The sequence below is a fragment of the Sceloporus undulatus genome, chromosome 6, assembly GCF_019175285.1.
Source record: "Sceloporus undulatus isolate JIND9_A2432 ecotype Alabama chromosome 6, SceUnd_v1.1, whole genome shotgun sequence".
NCBI classification, from domain to species: Eukaryota; Metazoa; Chordata; class Lepidosauria; order Squamata; family Phrynosomatidae; genus Sceloporus; species Sceloporus undulatus.
This window is the reverse complement of record NC_056527.1, coordinates 123,303,761-123,330,619: the sequence shown is the minus strand read 5'-3', so window position 1 is coordinate 123,330,619 and position 26,859 is coordinate 123,303,761. Positions and strand designations below refer to the sequence as shown.

At 44.6% G+C, this 26,859-nt stretch overlaps 1 protein-coding gene across 1 annotated transcript in view; it reads left to right on the top strand.

Moving 5' to 3' along the window:
* The first annotated feature begins 1,073 nt into the window (after window positions 1-1,073).
* TACC1 (transforming acidic coiled-coil containing protein 1) overlaps window positions 1,074-26,859 on the top strand; it is a 41,943-nt gene continuing 16,157 nt past the window's right edge. The window contains 5 exon segments of the mRNA XM_042474398.1: window positions 1,074-1,616; window positions 5,484-5,587; window positions 20,354-21,468; window positions 21,470-21,495; window positions 25,400-25,435. Of these exon segments, the coding sequence (XP_042330332.1) occupies window positions 1,420-1,616; window positions 5,484-5,587; window positions 20,354-21,468; window positions 21,470-21,495; window positions 25,400-25,435 (1,478 nt within the window). The 5' untranslated portion in view covers window positions 1,074-1,419.

Here is a 26,859-nt window from a genome sequence, read left to right as displayed (position 1 = left end):
CACTGAATAAATCTCTCCAAGAATAGCCCTGGAAAGGTTCACCTGAGTGGCCCTAAGTCAGAAAGGACTTGGAAGGGACACACAACAAGAAGAGATGAGCCCTGGAGATTTTGGAGGCCTTTCCAGCGTGTGATGGCCTGCCCTGTTTTTCTTTCTTTCCCCTTATTAAGAACATCTTAATTGTATGATAATCTCTTTTATATATATATACACACACACACACACACACACAAAATATATATATACATACTATATATACTGTACATATATATATGTATACACACTATAGTATATACACATGCATATACACATACTATATATATGCATACTAAATATATGCTGAATACGCACGCGCCCACATATACATACACACATATGCACACGCATGTATACACACAGACACGTATACACACATATTTACACACATACATATATACACACACATATATAAACACAAACACACATATATAAACACATGCATACATACATACATACACACACACATCTATACACAGGTACATACACACACAAATATACTTATCCACACATGTATAAACACAAATACACACACAGACGTATACAGACACAAATACATCTGCACACACACACATATAGATAAACATAAACACACGCATATATAGACACAGACGTGTATATTTATACATAAATACATCTGTACACACAGACATATATATATATATATACACACACACACATACACACACATAGAAACACACATTTGTAAACAGAAAGACACATATATCAACACACATATATACACACATAGGTGTATACACACACACACCCCAATACGCATATATCCATCTCTCTGCCTAAAAAGGTGCCCCCTTCCTTCCTTCCTTCTGCTCTCTGGTGGCCCTCTTTGGGGCTGAGAGAGTGGACCTGGGAGTGTCTTGGAGTCTCCCTCCTCGGAGGCTGTCTTTAAGCAGAGGCTGGATGGCCATCTGTCAAAGGGATGCTTTGACGGAGAGTTCCTGCATGGCAGAAGAAGGGGGTTGGACTGGATCAGGGTCCTTTTGGGGCTCCCTTCCAACTAACTCTAGGGCTCTATGCTTCTGGGAGCCTGCCTCTGCCAGGGCCATAGATGCCTTGGCTCCGCCGGAGCTCTTCCTGCCGCCTCCTGCCGGCTCACAGCAACCGCCTGGAAGGGAGCGAGCCTCTCCTCCGCAGCCCAGGCCAGGAAGGCATCCGCGCGGCCACGTAACGTGTGAATCCGCCCTCCAAGGCCTGGCGTAACGGGGGCGGAGGAGGAGGAGGAGGGAAGCCCATCTCTCCATCCTCTCTCTCGCTCTCTCTGCCTTTGGAGGAGGAAGGGGAAGGAGAAGCAGCCGCCGCCGCCTGAGCCATGGCCCAGGGAGGCTAAAGCGCCGGATTCGCTCCCAGAGCCCCGCAGCCCCGATGGCCTTCAGCTCCTCCTGGCAGCTGCTCTCGCCGGTCCAGTGGGCCAAGTGGACCTGGTCCGCCGTCCGAGGCTCCGGGCCCGGAGCAGGGGCCCAGGAGGAGGAGGAGGAGGAGGATGGGCAGCTCAGCCCCGGGCCCTTGGAGGACCTGGAGGACCAGGACGCGGCGGCCGAGACCAAGTCCTTGAGCCTCAGGTGAGGCGGGGTCCAAGGGGAACCGGGGGGTCTGTGTGCCTGGGATGTGGATGCCTCTCCATGGATGGCTTTGTCTCTGGGGTGGGTCCAGCCCCAAATGGATGGGTCACACTCTCTCAGCCTCAAGGGGAAAGCAAGGGCAAAGCCCCTCTCTGAGCCAATCTGGGCAAGAAAAGAAAGGGCAGCCCTTGCCCCCATAGAGAACTATTGAAGGCTTGCTTTCCCTATGGGCAAGCCTTCCCCTATGTTTCCCTGATGAACAAGTATTCCCCTATGTTTCCCTATGGGCAAGTATTCCCCTATGTTCCCCATGTGTTCTCCTCTGTTTCCCTATGGGCAAGCCTTCCTCTATGTTTCCCTATGGGCAAGTATTCCCCTATGTTCCCCATGCGTTCCCCTATGTTTCTCTATGGCAAGTATTCCTCTATGTTCCCCATGCGTTCCCCTATGTTTCTCTATGGCAAGTATTCCCTTATGTTCCTCTATGGGCAAGTATTGTCCAATGCTTCTCTATGGGCATGTCTGGTTTTCCTGTGGGGCAAATACTGTCATTTGTTTTATTATGTCCTAAGAAACCCCTTGAAAAGGCATGCAATAATGAGGAGAAAGCAGCATCCTTGGGTGCATCCACATTTCAAGATTCATGCAGTTTGACACTGCTTTTAACTGCCATGGGGTTCTGGGGTTTGTAGTTTGAGGAGCGCTAGAGCTCTCTCTGACCAGGAAGGCTAAATATCTCCTAAGTATCCAGGCAGATTTGGTCATTTTGGGGAGGGGTGTGTGTATGTGAAGCGTCTACACTGCAGAAATAACACAGTTTGAGGCCACTTTAAGTGCCATGGCTCCATCCTACACAATCCCCGGATTTGTGGTTTTGTGAGGCCCCAGTCCTCTTTGGCAGAAGACCTTGCATAACTACACATCCCAGGATTCCATAGGATGGAGCTCCAGCATTTAATAGTGGTGCTAAAGTGCATCATTTCTACAGTGTAGATGCCCTCAGAGTTAATTACTGTATACACTTGAGGGTTGATATACTCAAAGGGTACCTGTCTTGGCCATGTTGCAAAGCACAATAACATGTATATCTTTTTATTTTCTCCCCTTCGCCTTCTCATGTGTAAGCCACAACCTCTGGCTCTCTGTGGCTACTCTGTGGCAAGAAAGCTATGTTCTAACCCTGGGGTGATCCTTTCTGGAGGTTAGAAAGGGCAGCGGATCCAGATCAAAAAGACAAATAAAGCAGTTTCAAGGGTAAAATTGCATCCATGGTGTGATCTGACATAAGACGCACTTTGTTGTTTAATGTAGCAATCCTTCCTTTTTGATACCAAAGTATGCATGGTTGTGGGTATGGCATTCTTTGTTTGTGGTTGTGTGTCTTCAAGTCATTTCTGACTTATGGCGACCCTAAGGCGACCGTATCATGGGGTTTACTTGGCAAGATTTGGGCCAAGAGGGTTTGCCATTGCCTTCCTGTGAGGCTGAGAAAGTGTGACTTGTCCATCGGGTCTCGGTGCCCAAGCTGGGACTTGAACCCTGGACTCAAGAGTCATAATCCCATGCAGCCTTGGAGCAAGCTGAAAGAAGCCATGTCCCTTTGCGCATACTGTCAACACATGGCACTCTGCGCATGCCCAAAGGCACTTGGCTTCCTTCGGCTTGCTCCAAGGCTGCATTCTGCTGTGCTGAAACAGCTGGAACGTGTCCTAAGTGCGGCTCGGCCAAAATCCTGCCTTTGCACAAACAAAACAAATGTTTTGACTCATTCACAGCACTTGGCTGGAAAAAAGGAGAGAGTGTATATGTGAGAAAGAGGGAATGAAGGAAGGGGAAAGCCTGCCCAAGGTGAGACATAGCCTTTAGCTGTGATCTGGCTTTATTCTCTGTCCTACGTCTCTCCAAGGGCGGGTGGTGTAGTGGTGAGAGATGGGCTTTTGGCACATGGTTTCCAGGCCATTTTTATAAAAATGGACTCCAGGACTGTGTCTCTGACTCTTCCTTCCTTGGTGAGCTCTTGGCACATTCATGTGCCAACAGCTTGTCACCGTAAAAACACTTGGCTTTCCATATCCACGGATTTCTTACCTTCATGGTTTCCAGCATCCACGGATTGAAAATATTCCAAATATATATACATTCCAAAAAGCAAACCTTGATTTTTGCCATCTTTCATATAAGGGACACCATGTTACTATGCCACCGTATTTAATGGGACTTGAGCATCCACGGATTTTGGTATCTGGGAACCAAACCCCAGTGGAGACCAAGGGCTCACTGCATGCGAGCTGTTTTCTGGGCCTCCCTAGATTTTGAAGGGAGAGGCAGCGTGGCTTAGTGGTTTGAACACTGAACTATGACTCTGGAGACCAAGGTTTGATTCTCTACTCGGCCATGAAACTCACTGGGTGATCTTGGGCAAGTCACACTCTCTCAGCCTCAGGGGAAAGCAAGGGCAAACCTCCTCTTAACAGATCTTGCCCAGAGAGTCCCACGATAGAGTAGCCATAGATTAGAAAGGACTTGAAGGCACACAACAACAACAGATTTTGAAGGGCAGTTGCATCTCCCTGCCCCCTGACTTTTGAAGACATTTATCTTGCTATCTCACTTTACGATTGGGATCATGCAATGGCAGCCCCAAGCCTGGCCCTCTGGGAGAATGAGTACCTTTGGGGCCCTTCACTTTTCAGCCCAGAGATAAGAGAGGAGGGGCAGGTGTCCAGTGAAATTTGCTATCTCTGTATTTAGGAGAGGAGATACTTTCTCTCTGCCTTTGGTCTGCTTGACATTCCAGTGAAATGAGTTGGATGACTAGGGCTCTGTGTATTTATTGTGGGAGGACAGTGATGCTTTGTAACATGTGAGACTGTTCCAATGAAATCTAGGAGGATTTAAACCCAGAAGGAACTATAGTTCTCACCTGGATCTGGTCAGAACAGCGGCTACTTTCTCACCTGTTGCATTGCCTCCAGCTGTGCTGTGTTCACTTTGATAGCTCACAGTTGTGAGTTTCTCAGCATCTTGAAACCCAGCATCTCTCTCTCTCTCGCCTTTTGTTGTCACAATTTCCAGGAATCAGCAGAGTCACATTGCTTGCTCACCAGCCCACCAAGTCTGCGCTCCCATCCCACTGCTGTACAGGCATATCTCAGTTAACACAGGTCTAATCTGTACTGCAGAAATAATGCAGTTTGACACTGCTTTAACTCCTGTGGCTCATATACCATTAAAGGAGACAGATGGATCTGAGCACAAACACAGCAGTGAGAGGACTCTGTGTGAGGAAGACGGCAACCTTTTTTGCTACCTTTAATGCTTTTTACTGGGATAGAGTTGCCACAAGCAGGGTGTGGGGTTGTGAGCTAATGCATCCTTTCACTGCACTTATCCCATTCAGAGTTGCTTGAAATGCAGAAAGCAGGCCTGTAGCTAAGAGATGGGAATGCAGCCTTGTTTTGTTTGCAGCTTTTAAAGGGTGGGTCAGATGCTGTTGAGAAGAAGAGAAAATGGGATGTTAACTCTTAACTGTGCCAAGAGTGGGCATCATGTGTCCCCGTAGCATTGACAACTCCTATTGTCTCTTAACATTGGTAACATTAGCTAAGAGAGCTAGGAGTTGCAGCCCAACAACATCTGGAGAGATAACCATCAGTTGAACACAAAAGAGGTGTTTCTGATTTAGTTTGGACCCCAAAATCTAAGGTTCATATGGACTCTTTTGGCCTGATCCGTTGAGGTTGTTCATAATGAGAAATTTGGATGGCACAGAAGCATCCTGGAAGGTTGGTGAAATCAATGTGTGCTCAGCACATGTTTGGTCTAGAAGAGGTTAATCCATCCTTCTCTCCTCTCCTCCATTGGCAGTTCGGATTCGGAAGGCAATTTTGAGACTCCCGAGGCAGAGACCCCAATTCATTCGTTGGGGAAGGAGCTGGTGGACCTGTTGGATCCTGAGCCCATATCCCAAGGTAAAAAGCCATTTTGCTGATCGTATTTTCATCCATTGCTATGAGGTCACCTGGCTGTTTGTGGAAATGTGGTTAAGAGTATCTAAGACATTTACACAGTTTGACGTTGCACACATAGATATTAACATGGATGAAGTGATAACTTTGGCAGAGGGATGGGTCACCGTCAGTGGTTTTGTCTTCCAGAGACTTTGGAGGGCCACATCCTCCACTATGCTGCCCTGTCAAAAATAAGTTTGCATGCAAATGCCTTCCAGAGGGTGCGAGGGCATTTTTGCCACATTTCTACCCACCCAAAATGTTAGAGAGCCAGCATGGCATAGAGGTTTGAGTGCTGGAATACAACTCTGGAGACCAGGGTTCGATTCCCAGCTCGGGCATGAAACCCACTGGTTGACTTTGGGCAAGCCACATGCTCTCAGCCTCAGGGGAAGGCGGTTGCAAACCTCCTCTGAACAAGTCTTGCCAAGAAAACCCCATGATGGCCTTAGGTTCATCATAAGTCAGAAATGATTTGAAGGCACACAACATCAAGAGTTCTTTCTTACAACAAGAAGGGCTGCTTCTTGCTTTGTTTTGCTTTGAAAGACCTCTCCCGGGTCTGAGATCCAAAATGGTTTCATATTTGGGGACAGGAGGCTTGCAGAATGGTCCCCTGAAATTCTCATCACTGGTGAAGGAAGCATGGGGAATCTTCTGGCTGAAGGTTTATCTCTTCCTTCTGAGAAGCTTCTCTCTTCAGCATGTGCTGAGAGATGAAGTGCAGAGGTGCATGGCTGGCGGAAGCACATGGTGGTAGCAGCGCATAGAAGTTCTCAGTGCCACAAGGCATATCAGGAACGGCTGTGGGTTCTCAGAAGTGGCTGAGAACAGAGAACCAAACTATATAAGGGAAAACTTGATTGCAAGTGCGCCACGTCAGCCCATACAGGGAAGTGGGAAGAAAGTCCTAGTTGTTGTTATTGTACATGCAGATTTGTAACGGTTAACTCACGGCTGTTTTTCATTCAGCTCTTGGGTAGCTCTGTCAGTATAGAGTTTTCAAAAATGGTCTTCGGAGTAACTTTGCGGTTCCTTAAACACTTCTTGGCAGGCAAACAGGCAGGCAAGGCTGTCTCTGTGTGCATTTCTGTGTTGGTGCTAATATTGCTGCACAGGGAATCCTTGGATTTCTATTCTCTGTTCACTCAAAGCAACGGAGAGGGTCAAGGAGCCCCGGTCATTGTGGACAGAATGTGGCCCCTGTTTTGCAGAATCCTTTGCAAAACAGAGAGGGGTTTATGATGGGAGGGTTGATGTGGAAAGATAATTCAAAGACATGTGGGGTCTTGTGAGCTGCAAAGCCCCCAGCTCAACTCTTAGACATGAATAACTTTAGAAAATAGTGTTGTTGCTCATTTTTAAACCTGAAGAAGAAAGAGAAGAAGATGGAGAAAGAGATGGAGATGAATTTGTTTGGAAGTGTGGTGCTGTGTTGAATAAGTGCTGGCTTGATTTGCAGATATTAATTATAGAATATGATTCAGTAGTGAATCTTTCTGAACTTGAAGTAATATTAGAGCAAAGTATTGTCTTCTGTCCCCACCAAGATAATGGACACTACAGACTAGGATTATTTTGTTGTATTTTATTATGTAAACATGACTTAAATATTACTGTATAGACATACAACCAATTGCTGATAAATGACCCTCATACTTCATTTACTTTTAGATCTGCGTCTAATCCAAAAAGGTCTCCATGGCGTTCCTGTACAGGTCTTGGAAGGTTTGGCTCTGAAAGAGCTAGGACAATTTCAGAAGAGAAATAATCCCTTCTGATGCAATCTAAAGAGAACAGAATCTGAGGCATTAAATAAGTTGACCCAAGATTGAAATGTAATACTGAAACCTGCCGATAAGAGAGGGGCGTTTTGGTTATTTTGAATGGAGAGGATTATGAAAATGAGATGTTAAGACAAATGTCTGATCGTAAAATGTCATACCCACCTAGGTCCTGCAAAACTGATTCAGATTAAGATCTGAAGCATTATATATAAGTTAGACCAATATAATTCTGAAACGTGCAGATAAGAGAGAGGCATGGTTATTGTGAATGGACAGGATTATGAAAATGAGATGTTAAGACAAATGCCTGATCGTAAGATATCATATCCATCCAGGTTCTGCAAAACTGATTCAGAATACGATTAAGATCCTTTCGAAAGGTGCTTGGCAATGAGTTACATAACACATACTGCATTATTATTTTATAAAATGTAGAAATGATCCACATATTCTTGCTTCCCCCATTTTGACAAAGGCCTTAAGGTTATACTGGGAGACGTATAGTTTCAGAGAGTGCACCAGTTCTCAGTTCTGTTTCTTACTATTTAGGATTTCATGGGAGATCTTTTGTTGCTTTCTTATGGACCTGTAAGTGATTAGCCGGCCAGTCATCCATCTTTGCACCAAAACATCTGGAAAAAATTGATTTGATCAAAGAGAAGGATAGATAGGTGAAGGTTTTTGTGCATTGTCTTTCCCTGGGTAATGCTGCAGGTGGGATGCGGGATGGAGAACACCTGGGGCACACATTCACATACTACACACAACAGGCTGCAGACCTACAACTAACATCATTGCTTTTAAAAATGTCTCCTATATGATTTTTGCCTGAAGAAGAAGCCAGTGGCGCTTCGTAAGTTTGCAACTTGTATATTGCACATTTTGATTGTTCAGATAAAGGTATCACTCACTGTTTTGTGGATTTGGGATGTTATCGTGCTTTGGTATATGGCCAACACGGCTACTCCTAGATATATACACACTACACAGTTACAGCGCTGTGATTCCATCCTTTGGATTCCTGGAACTTGGTCAGGCACTAGACTAGCTCAGAATTATAAACACCCTTTTGTAAGCTGCAAATCCCAGTATTCCATAGGATTCAGCCATGGCAGTTAAAGTGGAATCATGATGCCATTATTGTCTGGTGTGAGAGGGCTCCATAGACAACAGACAGTTATGAACAATTGAACCACTGGCATCTGCTCAGTGCAGACGCTCCAAAAATAGCAAGGCCATGCTGTGCTGTGCAATGTTCAGGTGCATCCTGCAGCAGGATATGATGGCCTCCAACACAGCAGCTGTACCTTTTATTGTTGAAGCAGTTGACCTTAAAGAATTCTTAGGAAATGGGCAGACAATTGTGGCAGATGCCAAGGAGCATCCTGTGCCCCTTGTTTATGGCAGGGCTCTTTCTCAGGGATTCACCTGCAGACTATTCAGCTTCCAATAGTCCAGGTTATTGTGAAAACAACCAATATTTAAAACAACCAAGAGTAAAGACTATGGACTTTATGACAGGGGGAAATTCGGGGGGGTTAAACATGAAAATAGCATTGAGCCATGGCAGTTAACATGGTGTCAAACTGGATTATTTCTGCAGTGTGGATGCAGCATAGGTTATCTGATTAATTCACATTGGATGATAAGAATCTGCTATCCAGATTCATATTTTTACTGATAGATCTTGATCTTACCAAGTGATTACAAACTGCTGGGATCTCATTACTGTTCCTTTGGGCTTATAAGACTTTGCCTTTCCTTCTTCTGGATTCCTTTTTCCTCTTACCTTTTGAACCACCAGAATCATTGTTGTTTTAAATGCGGAAGTAGTACTCCGCAAGAGAACTTCCTCTCTCTCCTGAATTGCAAACCTTGCAAGTGGTTCTCGTTGCATTTGCGGTGTGCTTTGATGCACTGACATCTTGCTGACAAATGTATTCAGTGCTGGAGAGAGCTTGGCTGTGTTGCTCCTATGTAGGCTTGCCATTTGTCTTGGAAAACCAGGGAAATCCCAGATTGAAGGGTTTGAAAAAGGTCCCCGGCAGCTGGGCAGGTTGAAACAACGAACTACAAATCCCAGGAAGGAAATGAGTGGCAATATATAAATAAACAACAACTGAAATACAGAGGACCTTTGTATCTTCTGGGGACCTGCCTTGGATACCAAAATCCGTGGATGCTCAAGTTGCATTATATTGACTTGCATTTTCGAACGGGGTCCCTTATATAAAACAGCAAAAGCAAGGTTTACTTTTGGGAATATATATATATATATATGAATATTTTGAAGCCATGGCTGATTAAATCCATGGATAGGAGGGACTGACAGTATGCAATATTAAATATCAAATTGTGATGGGGTGTTTTTTATTGGGTTTTTTTTAATAAACTGCCCCAATCCTCTCTTGCACCCTTTTGTCCCAGTTTTGTGGAAGAGAATGATGGCAACCCTATCCCTACATCTTCACCAAACGAGAGAGAGAGAGAGAGAGAGAGAGAGAGAAGCCATTTGCTGATGGGGAAGAAAGGACATCCAAGGGCATCCCAACAGCCCCTTTGGCGACTCTCAGAGCCCAGGGCAGGCTGTGTAGCCTGGTATGCCCTCTGTCCTCTTTTAGCCTCCATGGGAGTGCTTGCCAAATGCTGCCTAACATTTAGCCAAAGGATGTTTTGATTTAATTGTGTGTAACTGACAGCCTTCGAGCTGAAGCTTGCAAACCCCAGCCCTACTTCTCTTCCATTACTCTGCTGCCACATTTGAATTTTTGAGAACTGCTTCTTTTCCTTGGCCTCATTCCCACTACCTTTTAAACCAGTTCGCAAATTGGTTTGAAGTGGTTTAAATGACCCTGGTTCCCACTTGAACGAGAGGGGGACCATGCGCTGCTTCAATTGCTTCATTATCTAAGATGAATTTATATAGATCCTCCATGCTTATTTGCACTTTCTTCGTTGACCTTCCTTAGGACTTTATCACACGGAAGCAAATTGGTTAAATCCCTACAGAAATGGGATTTTAAAACCCGCAAAACCCCCGCTTTGGGGGGTAGTTTTCAGACGCATTGGCGTCAATGAGAAATAGCGCGACATTAATCCGAACGCAAAGTTGACAAAACCCACTCCTTATTACTTTCGGGATGTAGTCTGAAAAACTACCCACTTTTGCGGGTTCTTTCTCATTTCTGTTCAGGTCAACCCCAAACGTCGTGTGAAAAACAAACATGCTTTTGCGTTTTGTTTTCACTTTAAATCAAGTTTCTGTAAGGGATCCTTCCCGTGTGATAAACTCCTTAGTAACTGTTCCAAATCTGTGATGTTTTTCACTAGTAGTATGGTATCATCCGCATATCTTATTGTTAATTGCTAATTGTTCTACTCCAGGGATTCCCAAACTCTGGTCCTCCAGGTGTTTTGGACTTCAGCTCCCAGAAGCCACCGCCACCTTGGCCAATGGTCTGGGATTCTGGGAGCCGAAGTCTAAAACATCTGGAAGGAAAGAGTTTGGGAATCACTGTTAGTCCTTATGGTCCCTGAATACTTGACAAAGCACATTTTCTGAAGGGCCTGAAATCTGTTGTGTGCATTGTTTTATTTTAGCTTTGCCAGTGTGGCCAGGCAGCTGGGGCTGAGAACAAGTTGTTAAAGGCTACTAAGTTGATTTGGCTCCTGATAGAAAACGAACATGAGATGATGATGCAAGTTGCTCGACTGGTATCTGCCTTAGGGAGGGTTGTCCTTTTTTTTGCCTTGTTTTGATAACAACCGGCTAATTGAGCCCAAGGAGTAGTAAAGTTACGGTAGTATTGTCAGAGTGCACCGGGCTGTGAATGTAGGAACCTGTTTGGGCTGCTTTTTGGGTAACTCATTCAAGCGAAGGCTGAAATGGGGAGGGTTTCAGCCACGAGGTCCTTGCAAGGCTGGTTTTTTAGGTTTGTTCCAGTGCAAAAGTCACTTTGCACGCTCACTTTCAAAATGCAGATTAATGAGCCGGAAATCAGTGAGATGTGAAAGAGAGCTCTGGTTTGTAATTCAAGTTCCTCTTCTGTTATTTGGTGATCGGAAACAAAGCTTGGAAATCTTTTTGGGGAGAACAACAACTAAAATATCCCAGATAGTAGTCATGCTGGAGAATCGGAAGCATTCTTCTATGCAAACCAGTTGGGTGACATTGGACAAGGCACACTCTCTCAACCTCAGAGGAAGGCAATGGCAAACTCCCTCTGAACAAATCATGCCAAAAAAAAAAAAAAACTGTTGGTAGGTTTACCTTGGGGTCATGTAAGTCATAAACAACTTTAAGGCACACAACAACAACAGATATTTGTAATAAGAAACCACAAGTTAAATATGCATTGTTTGCACAAGACCTGTTGCACAATATTCTCCAAATGAACTCGGATTCATCTTCACTAAGAGGCTCCCAAGCTGGCTAATACATGAACGGGAAATTGGTGGCCCTTAGAATGTTGTTGGGCCATAACTCATGTTGTTGTTGTTGATATATATATATATCACCCACCTTCTTCCTGATATAGAGACTCAGGGTGGCTACCCGCAAATGTAAAACGATGCCGATTTAAAACAATGCAAAAACATTTTTAAAAAGTATAAACGTAATGTTTAAAAACAATTAAAGAATCTATAGTGTTAAAAACATTAAAATAGCCAAATGGATTGAAAAGCTATAAACAAACTTGAAATCTGAATCTGACAACATTTGAAAGCCCAACCCTTATCACTTTTTAAAAGCCTGATGTCGCAAAGATGTTGTGCTGGAAGGGGAGCAGGGATAGAACCATCTTGGCCTTTGTAGAATTGGTTTTGCTGGCTGGGGCTGATAAATTGTTTTGTTCATTGCACAGTCACACCTTCTGATGTACTTTATCAATTCACATTACATTGCTCAGTCCATTTTGCATGCTATGTTGTTCTGTCTGATTTGCGCAAGATCCCCCCATTGTGTTTCCATCGCCAAATGGGCATTTGGACCCTGGTCTCCTAGAGCAGTCCAACCCTCAAATTAGGATGTGCTGCCTCTAAAAAGCAGAGGGTCTTTTTGATGAGATTTATACCAGGAGATTTGCCATTTCCTTCCTTTTAGGCTGAGAGAACGTGGTTTGCCCAAGATCACTCAATGGGTTTCCGTGCCTGGGCCAGGTTTCGAACCCTGGTCTCCTGGAATCCTAATCCAACAATCGCTCAACACTGGGGAGGTTTACTCTGAGACCTTGTGTTTAGATATTGTTGAGGTAAATAACACTGGGACTGAATGGCCATAGGATCATTTCATTTTATTTTGGACTGCGACCTTCTTTGGTCTTTTAAGGAAAAGGTCCTGATGAGATGGAGAAAGGGGGAATAAATCAGCAGAAACCGGGCTTGCAAATCTTTCTCTGCCCACCCCAAAAGCTCTCTGGTCTGAAGCCAGATCTGATAAAGCGATGGTCAAGAAGGAAGAGCGAGAGAAACAGAAGAAAGGAAGCTGTTCATTCTGCTCAGCTGAGGTTGACTCAGCACTAAGTGGGAGGAATCACAATGCTAGCTGCGGCTGCTCCTTTCGCAAAAATAAATCATTACTTGGACGTCTGTTGTCTGCCTGCGCAAGATGAACTCAGCAGGAGCCGGCAGTGTTAAAAATGGCATCTTTTCTCCGGAGCCACAAAATGGTGGCCACCTTTTACTGTCAATGTGCAGTGCGCCTCGGAGAGGAACGTGCGCTCCTTAGGAGTGGCCTGTGTTTCTCTGCATGCATGCATGCATGCATGTATTTTTGCAAAAAAAGGGGGCCGGTGAAATTTGATGTGGCGCAACGCCTGAGCGTGTGAGAGCCGGGATGTTGTAAGAAACAGGGACATCCCAAAAATGGTTTGTTGAAATCAAAGATAAGCTAGTGCCACCTGCCTCTGAAATGATATTCTGTGAAGGCTGCCAATACTGGGGAAGTTGACAATTCACCTGTCCACAGGCGGGTGCCTTCCAGATATGACGGATGGCATCTTCCATCATCCTCAGCCAGCACAGCATTGTTCAGAGTCTTCCTGCTATCAGCTGTTCTGGCTAACAGCTATTCTCCAAGCATCTTACGCAGTTCTGGTACCTAAAATGCTGTCACTAAAGGTGTGATGGTCAAATCTGGGAAATGCTTTAGGCATAGCGTGTGGTCTATTCTGCAATATAGTACTCCTCCTTCCCTTTTTTTCTTTGCACCAAGATGTGCCTTATTATTTACAGCAAAGAGGGCTGTTGCAAATGGGTTCTGGAGCTAACCCCTGGCAATAGAAACTCTCCTTTCAATCGCAGAAGGCTGCAGCTTTTTCCTCTTTTCCTTCTTCTGCAAGCCTTTACACAATACTCCCCCCCCCCAACTGAACGAACTGTGTATGTCGGTTTGGATCTCACAGTAGAATAGTTTTCAGCACCCTCCAGGTACCCAGTGCCAGCCCTTTTCTGTCAAAGCGATGGATGGCATTTGCGGGTGGGCGAAATTTTATGATGCTGCCCTTCTCCCCAAATTCTGTAGCCTGCCTTCCCTGCAAAATCTGTATGCTAAGAATAAATCTGTCAGTGGCTTGTGTAAAACTGCCTAAGCGATTCCACTTGCAATGGTCTGCTTTCGGTAATTCGCAATATTGCAGCAAGACTGGGGAGGGAAAGGAGGGAGGGAGACGTTGGTTTTGTTTAGCATGGAGAGGCAAGATGGAGGACCGCAGGAGAAGCCAGGATGCTATACAGACAGAAGGAGCCCAGGCCCCTTATAGTCCTGCCAAAACCTCTGGTTTGGTTCTTTAATGTTCAGCAGACATAACAGCTGGCGTTTCTTTGCAGCCGCAAGAGAGACATTTTGATTTATAAAGGAAAAGGAAGTTGGAATTCCAAGGAAATGTATATTGAACATTTTATTCCGGTGGCCGCTAGTTTGCGTGCGCCTCATGTTCATTTCGAGCTGAAGAGTACAAGACTTAATTTCTAATTTGTATTTGTATTTCCTTTAATCTCTTAAGCTTTTAATCTTGAATGTAGTAGTGAAGTGTTGGACTAGGAGAGTAGGGTTTGGATCCCATTTGGTCATGGAAACCCACTGGATGATCGTAAGCAAGTCACACTCTCTCAGCCTCAGAGGCAGGCCATGGCAAACATTCTCTGAACAAATATTGCTGAGAAAATCCCGTGATAGATTCATCTTGGGATTGCCATAAATTGAAAACAACTTGAAGGCACACAACGTCAACAACAACAACATCAAACCAGACTTGGCGGGAAATTAGATATAAATAAAGTGATTGATTGATTGATTGGCTGGCATAATCGTGCCACATCTTAATTGTGAGGGTGTCATATTTTGGATGCTCAAATGGCATAGGGCAGTGATGGCGAACCTATGGCATGTGTGCCAGAGGTGGCACTCAGAGCCCTCTCTGTGGGCACATGTGCTGTCACCCCAGTGCAGAGTTTGCCAGAGTTTGTTACTAGAAAGCCAGAGGGACACGGCACTTTGCAATAAATAAGTGGGTTTTGGTTGCAATTTGGGCACTCGGCCTCTAAAAGGTTCACCATCACTGGCATAGGGGCTTATCCGCATAACTCTGCAATTGTCTTGGGGTTGCCATACGTTGAAGGCACACAACAACAACAAATGGCAATAACAGCAGCAACAAGTCAGACTTGAGGAAAAATTGGATATAAATAAAGTGATTGTGAGGCTGTCATGTTTTGGATGCCCAAATGGCATGGGGCTTAGCCCCAAACTCTCATAAATGCCATGGTGTCTGGATTGTGACTTGCTATAGAAACATCCAGCCCTTGTTCTGGCTGCTGGAACTTGGCTAATGTGTCCATTAAAATTCTCTTGATCTGAACGGCGGCATTCGCTGGATTCCCAGGAGGCAAAGAGGGGCTTGTTTCATGCAAGCTGCAAGAAGCAGTAAGTAGGGCATCTGTCTCATTTAACAACCGCTTGTCAAGAGGGTAAATGATGGAGGTGCCAGTCCATAGCGATTTGAGGGGCTCTTGCCAATGCTCCTCTGGAGTGGCTCTTGCACGGAAGGCTGTGTTAAGAGGACCTAAGGACGGTTTTGACTTTCTGGATTTATTACTCTGTTTGGGAAGAGATGGTGGTCACATAAAGCACAGGTTGGTTGCTAAACATAGGGACAAGGGATTCAAGACCTATTCTTCTCTCAGTAGTTTTGTGGGGATTGATAGAGAGGTTGCCATTCATAGGCCGGGACAGACTCATGACCACTGTAAGTACCTTCAGAGACTGCAGAGCAAACACTTGCTAGAAGGGAAAACAAAAGCTCTGCAGGTTGGGTGCCATGTTGCCCTTTTTTTTCTTACACAATAACAATATTTAGAAATCTACCTCTGTAATTTTCTTTTTCTCTATATATGCCAAGTCAGAAGAATTACAAGCCGCTGCAGAGTTCCATATGCCTTTTTATTCAGGGTTGGTGGACAGATGTAGTATTTCTCCAAACCTTTAGTACCACTGTGTTGAGCAAAATTCAACTGCAGGCTAGATTAGAGTTAATGTAACTTGCAGCTCTGTCACCACCTCTCATCTGTCATCCAAGGCAGCCAGCTCAAGATGAGTTATAGCAAGGTCAGCTCCCTAAACCCTGAATTATTGCATTTTATCAGAGGAGGAAGAACATGTTTCTCACCCTCTTTCTGCCTTCAAGCATGCTTGCCCTTGTTTTTCTACATTTGCACTAGGCAATTGGCACATCCACCATTTTACAGATGAATATTGGGACATGTGTGTCCAAGCAACATCAGACGGCAAAGGTTATGAATGAGGGAGGACACACAAACTAGGAGATGCTGCAGCAGTTTGCTTTTGCCTGAGCCTACAGGGAAGGGCAAGATTCTGCCCCCTCCTCTCCTCTTCTCCCTGCTGAGTTCATTGCAAACTACTTTTGCACTTTGAAATCAATTTTTCAACAGTTGAAGTAAGTTCAGGAGAAAGGCTGAACGTGGGAGGAAGAGCGAGAAACTGGGACGTTTTTAAAAGCAGCAGAAAAAGTGGGACGAAAGAAGGTTAAGTCTTGACTTCTCTAATGCTGCAGCCCTGTACCTGGTTTCCTTGGAATAAGTCCCGCTGAATTCAATAGGACTTGCTCCAGAGAAGACATCTAAAGGATTGCATTGTATGGCATCCATTTGTGCTGACCCTGGATGCAAAGAAACGTCTGTTCCTCACGAATCCATTCACTCACAATGAATTGAAGTCATCACCATGATGGTATATTGCCATTGCATGTGTGAATTGGCTGTTTTGTTTGTTCCTTACTTATTGCACACACATAAAGACAATAGAATACACTTACTTGGCTGTTTTTTAAGTCCACAGTTTCCTGAGACAAGGTTCAGGACCTTTACAGAAATATTTCTGGCTTCTTTTTACAAGACAATGTGGCAGATGTTATGCTTTTCTGCCTTAACAGGTTTTTCTCCTCCTTTGAAATATTCTATAAATGCATAAACATTCCATCTACTCCTCTTGCCCCGTATGCATAATTGTGCCTTCAGGTTACTTGTCGACTTATGGTGACCCCATGAATTTCAAAAGGTTTTCTTAAGCATGATAACTCAGAGGTGGTTTTGCCTTCCACGGCGGTATAGCACACAGCTTTCCTCTGGGATAGCACCTGGCATTCTTTGGCTGTCTCCCACCCAAGAAATAGCCAGAGCTGATCCTGCTTAGCTTCCAAGATCAGACAGGATCTGGTGCCTTCAGGGTGTTTAGGACTTGGCCAATGTTAATTCTCTGTGGAGGAGAAACTCACTCTGCATCCAGGGAGGAATGGAGCTGTGGCTGCAAATGGGAATTCAAACTATGCGGCCAACTCCCATCCAGCATTCCCTTGGTCTCAAGGAGGGGAGCACAGTGGAGCATGCAGTGGTAGAAACTCTGGGTGCTGTCAGTCGAAAGGCACCACGCAGCTGATATTCCACCCTTCCCTCTGAAACACATGGTTTTCTAGTTAAGACAAAAATAATGACAGAAGCGGTGTGACAACATGGGATGGCCGCCAAGAGAAGCCAACTTGGCCTTGCTAGCCCTGTCCGTTCTGGGATGGCACTTCACGAAACAGCCTTGTCTGGAAGCAGTGCATCCATATTCTAGTGATGAAGGATGGGCCAAGTATAGGAGGAACAGGCAAGTTTTGAATGCTAGGTTAGGAATGAAAAGACCCAGTCTCCCTATATGAGTGTGTATGCGTGCCTTCCAGTTGCCTGTCGACTTACGGCAATCCTGTGAATTTCGCGTGGTTTTCTTAGATAGGGAATATGAGTTTTGTCAGATCCTTCCCCTAAAATACTCCCCATGGCACCTAGACATCAGTTCACTCCATCCATCTGAGGAAGCGGACCAAGGCTACGAAAGCTTATTCTACAACGTCTTTTGCATGGTTAATTTCAAAGGTACTACAAGAGCCTTTTGTATACAATCTGGCCTCCACATCCACACATTCAACCATCCGTGGCTTGAAAATATATATATTTTAAATACATACATTCCAAAAAGCAAACCTTGATTTTTCCATTTTATATGGAGGACCCGGTTTTATTAGCAGCCATGGATTTGGATATTATTATTATTATTATTATTATTATTATTATTATTACTATTACTATTATTATTATTATTATTATTATTATTATTGCACAGAACTATAGGACTAGCACAAGGGACTTTTAAATGCTTCCTGTTTTTTAACAGTACGTCGTGAAAAGCACAGTTTTGCAAAGCAAAACCTTCCTATCACGAGATGCAAATCTGGGAGGCTATAGCTTGTCCTAGGACTGTGATAGGTATCTGATTCAAGGACGGTTTGCCCTTAAATACATTTGAGGATTAGGAAAATAAACTCCACTCTCCTTCAGAATGCCTTTGAAAAGCCCTTCCTTGTCTGTCAAGGGAAGGACATTTGGCAAAGGCTCTTCTCATTTTGGCATTATTTACCTTACTTAAGCACTTTAGAAATTTAATCAAGGGAGGGGGTTTGAACAAACACACTGTTTCTGGGAGATGATGCCCAGTGCCATCTCAGCCATTTGAGACAGCATCTCTGTATCCCTGAGCCGTGGTTAACAATAGGGACTTGGAGCTCTGAAATACTAGAAGAAGAAGAAGAAACCAATGTAGAAAACCTCATAATCTAAATGGTGAGAAGGCTCTTTTGCTTCCAAGAAATTGGACCCACTGTTAATCCCCGTGCCCATTTGAATATAATCTTTCAGTCGAAAGAACAAGACTAATTTAAGAGTCTCAGCTGCTATCAGCATTTCGCTTAATTTGAAGGCTCCAAGTCTCCATTTGGTTAAACACCCTGAACACATTATTTTTAAAATGCTATGCTTTTGAATCATCCGACCCCCAATCCGACTCCAGCTTTGAAAGCGACGAAGAACAGCACAGAGAAGGCAGAGAGACCCTCCTGCAAAGCTGAATTGAGGGTTGGCTGGGAACGGTGGGGCAGAGATGATTTGTGACACATCCTTTTAGTTCCCCCCCCCCCCCCACACACACAGTGGCAATGCCTGTGTGTTGAATTTTCTGCTTTGGGCACCAAAGCTTTCATGAGTTCTACAAGTTACAGCTGTAGAAGGCCTGTGCTTTCTTTACCGTTGCATCATGTAGAAGCATATTTGCTGCATCCAAATAAGATGTCTGATGTAGCGAAAGCCTGTGGGCTTTTTCAGCTCTGCCAAGGTGCTGTCAGGTTCCCTGTTGATATATTTGTGCACAGATGGTAGAGGTTCCTATTACACACCCAGGGCCTCTCCCCTAATAAATATTAAAAGGTTTCAACTTGGATTAGTTGACAGGTGGCTTGGCTATAGAAGCCAAATGAGAAAAATTTTTGCAAGAAATTTGACACACCCAATTGTAAACTCATAGGCAATGTTCTTTTTTTGCTTCTACTTACACCATTTCTTTGTTTATTTGTTTGGTTAAGATGCTTGAATTAACAGATATGCACTTTGGAGTAAGCCCAGACAGTAACAAAATTCAGCAGCAATGCAGGAATGGCACAGATTTTCAAAAGGAGCCATTGCCTCTTTTGGTGTAAGAATCAAACGCCTCCCAGTGGCATCCTAAACTTTATTGCAGCTTTCGCTTTTCCTTGGCAGGAGGAAATCCCTCTTGGCAAGAAGGAATGGGTGTGAAATTCATTTGGTTAATATTTTGATCCAAGCCATCCTAATTTGCGCTTCATCTGCTGGTGCGTGATTCAGAATACAGTTACTTTTTACTGTGTTTACTGAATTTTGTGTTGTAGTCCTCTGTTGTTGTTTTAAAAAATGCATGCACAAATATGTGAAGTAAATTTGATACAGAGATATGAGGCCAGAATTCTGTTTTTTTGGTGACTGCTGCATACATAGCTAGGTTTACACAAAGTTGCACAAAATAATAGGTCATATAGGATTCTGGTCTTGGTCTGTAGCCAATATTAGTCCCAACTAGAGTAGAACCATTCAATCAATTGTATTTTCACAAGTGTGGAGCTACTAACTCCATTGACAAAATTTCAGTTGTTGGTCTCCACTTGAGTGGAGTCATTGAATCAATGGAGCTGGGCAATACAAAAGTGCAACACCAGGCAACACAACACTCATGAAAGTTCAATTGATTAAATGAGATTGAATGAGTCTACTCATTGCCACATGAAGTAAGGAAAACACCATATCAAAAGGCATATATTAGGTGTAAAGGGGTTTCACAAAAAGATGTATCTTGGGGAAGCTGCTTTATAAAATGCATTTGGATTTTTATGGGACTAAAAACGAACTCTTTGTTGCAGGTTGGAGCACAAAGATGTACCTTGGTTTTAGAACAAGGTGGAAAACTGTTGCTCGGTGGAATTCTTTCTATTAGGAAATAGATGCTTTACTCATTACTTCTGTTTCTCTGTCTCCCCACTAGCATCACATGAAGATGAAGTTCAACTGGTAGCCCAGGTTTCAGACGAAAACCAGCAAGGCTCTGCTTCAACAGAGGATGAACCACAGACAGACATCGCCGTCTTGCAAGCCGAATTGGCCGTCTCCAAAGCTGATCTTGACTGTGGCAACGTTTCATCCATGACTCCATCCACATTGGGGACGGAGCTGTCTGCAGAGCAGCCTGCACCTATCCCAGAGGAAAACGTTTCTACTACAAGGTCTGATCCAGATCAAGCACCAGCAGGTTTTGTGCTCACAGCGACAACTCAAAAAGAGCAAGAGGGGGCATCCCTGGGGAAAAAAGAACTCCCTGCTGAAGGACCAGAAGGAGCCAAGCCAAACAGCGAAACACTTGTTGTTAGCAGGAGCAAACTTCCAAGAGCCAAACCAGCTGCCCTGCAAAAGAAAATGGGGGGAGAGAACCCAGAGACTGAAACAGCTCCAGAGAGTATGGCTGTCCCCAAAGCCTCCTACCGGTTTGACCCCGAGTCATACAATGAAAACGTGAACCCCTTTGTGATAGGAGGCTCCAAACTCCAAAACTCTCCCCCTCCGTCTCAGCAAGGATTTGCTCTTCCCAACAGTGATGCCAAAGAGCCTGATTTGGGAGGTGGTGACGAGGGCAAAGGCCGGGGGGTGAAACTTGAATTTGATTTTGCAGAAGGAGCAGAAGACGCGGAGCCCAAGAAAGCCCCGCTGAGAAAACCAGGAAGGAAACCAGTCAGTAAACTGTCTCCCAAGAGGCAAAGAAGTGGTACCAACAAGCCAGCTGCAGGTACCGAGGATGGAGAGAAAACGCTCGCCACGGATATATCTGAGGTGCCCCTTCCAAAAGCCTTGCAACAGACCGATCTAGGTCAATGGGGTGAACCCCACTTGAATTCATTTGGAGGGAGCTCAGAGTTGCAGGGCTCCCCACCTCTTCCGAAAGGGTCCTACAACCTCGACGTGGCAGATCCCTTCAAGCCCACCAAGACCTTGGCTTGTGTGGGGGCCGACACCTTTCCCGTCGCAGAGAACAGTCTCAATGAGATCTTGGAGTCGCAGACGCTGGCAGCCATGAGCGATGAACTGAAGAAAGGCTTGGCCTCGCCAAAAAAAAGCCAAGTCCCGGTTGATAACGTGAGTGGAGAGTACATAGAGCAGCCCTTCTGCTCATGGGAAGAATCTGAGTTTGGAAAATATAGTCCAGTCCTAGCAGAGCTCCATCTGCATCCTGTATAAAGGTTACATTAGCATTGCAGCTGTCTTCTGTTGGGGTAGGCAACTGTGGAAATGTAGGGGGCTGCATTAGTCTCCTCCAGGAAACATTGTAAGGCTACACCACCACTGCACCCACTTCCACAAAACAAATCATTCTTTGCCCCCATGGAGGGCACTGTCACCGTGTTTTGGGGTCATCCTGGCCTATTTAGGGCCAGGGGAGGCCTTTTTAAACAATACAAAGGCCTGTTACAGACTGCCAAAATAAAGCGGCTTCGGGTCTCTTTGGAAGTATGCTGTTTAAATGATGTATGCATCCTAAGAATCCGGAAGCTGCACCAAAGCTGCACTCCAATGCTTAGGAACGGAGTGTGGCTTTGGCGTGACCTCCGGACTCTTAGGACCCATGCATCATTTAAATAGCATACCTCCAAAGAGACCCGAAGCAGCTTTATTTTGGCAGTCTGTGCTTTAAAAAGGCCTCTCTTGAGCCTAAATTGGCCCAGGTGGGAGCACTATAACTCTGCTCTCAGCCCTAGCAAATTCTAAGTCACGTGCAGGAATACTTTAGCATACTATCAGAATATATGAGTGTGTGTATGCCTTCAAGTTGCCTGTTGCCTTACGGCAACCTCGTGACTTCCATAGGGTTTTCTTAGGCGAGGAATCCATAGAGGGGTTTTTGCCAGTTCCTTCCTCTGAAACCTACATCACCTGGTGGCATCCTAGAAGTTATCACACCCTGAAGTTACCTGTCCCTGCTTTGAAAAAAATAACTTTTTTGCAAATGAATGAAGAGTCATTCCAGTTTCGGTTTACAGGTTGAGCGCGGGAGCAATATGCTTCCACAGAAGTTCGAGAAATTCTGCCCTGTCTTTAAAAATTAGTGCCTGACTCACCAGTTGTATCCAGACCTGTCTTTGTGGTCAGAGGGGGTGGTAACTGGTATTTCTGAATCAGAAGCCAGTTTAGACTGGTTTGAATGGACAGAGGTGGTTGCCCTGCCCAGAACTAGATTGGCAGGGTTCAGCTCTGTTTGAAGGGGTTCATTTCATTGTCCTGCTGCTAGAGATCATTTGACTGGCCATGCTTGAGTCTCAAATGGAAAACCTTCCACTTGCAAACCATAATTCTGCTACTAAGTGGTTTCCCTTAGATGTTGGTTTATTGGTAGCATGGATCATGTAGTGCTAATCACCTAAAGTTCATACAGCCCTGAGTGAAGCTATCATGGGGGAACAGGCACAATGATATATAGTAGCTTAGTCCTATCACATTCTTATAGGAGAAATGCTGGTATTCTCATTATAGGGCTGGCTATCTGTAGAGGAGCAAAAGGCCAATTCACCCAATTCCTCTGCAACTGCCCCCCTACTCCCAGTGCACTAAAATATTTCAGTTTTTCTACAAAATCCATCTCAAATTGGTGACTGGAAGTCATTTTGAGAGGGAATTCAGTGAAAACAAAGAATTTTAGGTGAGTGTGAGGTGGTTTGAGGTTTTTTGGGGGGTTTATTTTTACATTTTTTCACATCTTTGAGGGCTTTGGACAGCAGGTGAGGATCAACTGTCAGCTATGCCAAAAATGTCATTTAAAAATAATTGAGCAGTTGGGGAAGGGCTTTGGGGGACTGGCAGGGGGGCTTCAGCAACCACAAAAGTAGGGCCCAGGGTTGCATGTACCCCATAGACTGCACTGTTATCTCTGCTTAGTTCTTGGTTTTCTCCTAGCCTAAAATGGCTCAGGGGTGGCTAAAATACAGCACAAATGCCTCCTACAGCCCTAGAGGGTCTTGGAGGTGAAAAAATGGTGGGGTGGGGAGGTGCGGCCCTCCAGCGGTGCCTAATGTGGCCCCCGCAGTGTTCCACAGTTGCCCATCCCATATAGATAAATATGTAGAAACTCACAAGTTCATGCGTATACATACATACACTGAGGCACATCTCAGTTATAGCCAGAGGAGATGAGGGCTTAGGTGAGGCTATCCTGGAGCCACGCTTGATCTGTGGTTAGGTTTCCGCTTTCCCAGGTGATCAGTGAGAAGATGGGAGGGTGTTATGGGCTATAAAAACTGGTTGTCCCTTTGCTTCTGCAGCTCTGGCTTCTGCAGTGATCTGACTGGAATCTGAAAAGGTCAGCAATCAATCAATTGACCTTGGAGGCAGAAAAATCCATTATCTGCTGTAAAAAGCCAGCAGAGCAGAAATAATGATAATATCGGGACGTGGGGAAGAGAAGCCATTTTTTCTCCCCGTGGGAACCTTGGTCCTTTTGACTTGTTAATAATTAAGTTCCAATTAATGAGGGCTCCAAGAACCATTGCAGGCCCAGTGGGTCTCAAGACATGAAGAGTCATGTCGGGGAGCACTGGACCAGGCACACTGTTGAGTTGGCACTTTGGAAAAGTTACTATTTTGGAATGCCTCAGCCAGCATGGCAAGCAATCATGGTAACCATGGAGAGCTATAGTCCAACATAGTAGCATTTCCAAGTTGTGGAAATACCTCTCTGCTATAAATGCACCAGACCTTCAGAATCACAGCTGGCCCTCCTTCTCCATGTATTTTGCATCCATGAACTCAACCATGCATGGCTTGAAAATATCCCCCTCCACCCAAAAAATCCATCTGGAGCTTGGTGTGGGATGCTGCAGTCCTCCTATCCCAGGAAGTCCATCATCCCAGACCAAAGCTTTTGTCTCCAGATGCAACTCCATGAAAAGTTGATGTCTGCAAGTAGGGCTGGGTCATATTTGTGCTAAAAACAAAATGCTGAGCCTCTGCAACTGAAGCCCTCTTCTTCCCCGAGCTGAATTCTATGACTTGGTTGCATTGCCTACATTACATTGTGCCATTTCTCTTTGCAGTTCTGCACTTTTCATGCTCTTGTGTAATTTACTTTTGTGTTTTGCCAGTCATGTTGACCTAAGAGCAGGCTGTAATGCAGGAGTACCAAAGCCTCCTGTTCCTGGTCTAGCCACTAGCAATCTCAAATAGTGACTTCCCTGGCTTCTGAGATCTCACCTGTCTTATCTTGGCACCGTAAGGGACAGAGACTCAAAGCCTGGGTTTGTTTTTAAAACAAATGCAGATATTCTCAGGGAGACCAATATTACCCCTAATATACCATTACATACCTTCAGAGCTTGCAAATATTCATGCATAATTCCTTTTCCCTGTTTAACTGCATTATGCTGCAACTATAACTTGACAAGAGATACCTTTAAACCTTTCTGGTGTAATCAATGGTTTAGGTTACTTTGGCAGATATGGATTGTGTAGCTTCCTTGAAGGAGGGATATTGCATGGTCCAAGTGCTGGTTCACACTGTGTCTTCTGGTGCCAACTCATACTTTGTGATGGCTGTTGAGGTGGACTGGGTTGAAGACATGTTTTCTACTTAAATTCTTAATTCAGAAGGTGTTTTAAAACCCCCAAAACAAACCTAAAATATATGTAATTCTCTTTATATTACTCTTGTGAAAAAGCAAAGAGCTGCCATTGAAAACTGCAACTCAAATAGTAACTGATTACTTTGAGAGCAATAGAACTGTCACCATAACTATCTACTTTTTGACAAGTAACTGCTTCCCAAGCTCTGGTTTTCCCACAGTGCCCTGGCTATGAATAAAGGCATTCATAGGGAGCTTTCCTTCTCTGCAGCCATAGTTGTAAACATTTGAACTTCTGTGTCTCCTCTTGGCATGCATGTATTCAGGGAGGGAATCTATCCAGATCTTTCATGGACCTTTTCCCCTTCTCCTTCTTTCCCGCCTTTCTCTCTCTGCCTTTCTTTTCTCTCTGTTCATACTTGGTGCATCAGGACTACTGAACAAGTGAAATTTCTCTGTTTTCTGTTGTAAGTACTCCTTTTTTTTCTTTCTTGTTTCCTTCTTGGTTTTCATTTTTGATTTTCTTTGTGTTGGCTTTTCCCTTCCCCTCCCAGACTCTGTTAGCTGCATGAATCTTCCTTCCCATTCTTTATTTATTTTATTTACATATTTAAATATTTGACTTTGCTCTCTGGCTTTCACCCCCTCTTCAAAGACACAATTTAATCTGACAACGTAGCTTTGCAAATGGCAACAGATGCGCTCACTGCTGTGGCATGCTCATTTTTTGCAACAGAGTTTTGCGGCATGAAAGCATCTATGCCAGGCAGTGTGTGTTTGCTCCCACGCATCCCTCTGATTATTTGAGCTCATCCTTTCTTCCCAAGTCAAGAATTCCCAGGTTGTCTGCACATGCAGAGTGATTTTTTTGGGGGGGACAATGTGCAAGGGTCCGATTGTGGCACAAGCAGAATTGCACATGCAGGTCTAGTGCACATGCACATTGAAGCACAGAAAGCTGTGTGTAAATGCACATTGTTTCTATCCATTGCCTCGGTGCATTGCAGTTGCAGAGTGGGTTCTCAGCCATGCTGATTGATCATTGATTGAACTACACTGGTATTCAATAGAGAGGTTGCTTAATGGAACCTTGTAGGCAAATATGTATGCAGCTTTGAAACAGTGTAGATCTCAGTCAAAATCCGTAGCTGGAGAAAGAATTATTGCCTTTCGGCTTTGTGGGCTTCTGAACACTTTGTTATGTCCTTGTTGGAAGCAAAGTGCAAGATCAGTTCTACTGTTGGGCAATGTAAGGTGGCCATCTCAAACAGTACATTTTGGGTGTCATGAAAGGGCTGCAATCTTTTAATTACTTAATTGTTTGCATTTTTACTGCCAGGTTTAGGGAGATGTACTTGGCGGACTTTCTGCCCCATGTGCCAAAATAACTTAAGTGGCTTAGACTAATATGTTTCTTGACTTGGGTGAGAGGTGGGCATGACTTGGAAAAGTTAGGTTTTGGACCACTGCTCCCAGAATCTTCCATTCAGCGTCTGGGCAGATTTTTATGGGGAGACATTCCCAGCTTGGGCATGAAACCCACTGGATGACTTTGGAAAGGTCATATACTCTCACTCTCAGCCTCAGGGAATGGCAAATCTCTTCTGAACAAATCTTGCAAAGAAAACCCCATGGCCTTAGGATCGCCACAAGTCGGAAACGGCTTGAAGGCACACAATGACAACAATGATGGTCATTCACAGGCAGAAGACAAGTGGGATTGGCATCTCTTCCCTTCATTAAGGATGTTTCCTCAAGAAGAGGCTGTTCAGACAACAGACTCAAGGGCAGAGAAGGGCTCAGCATTGTGTGCCGGTTTGTTGAACTAGGACTCCAGAGGACCACGTTTTGAATCCCTACTCAGCCATAAAAACCCACAGGGTGACCTTGA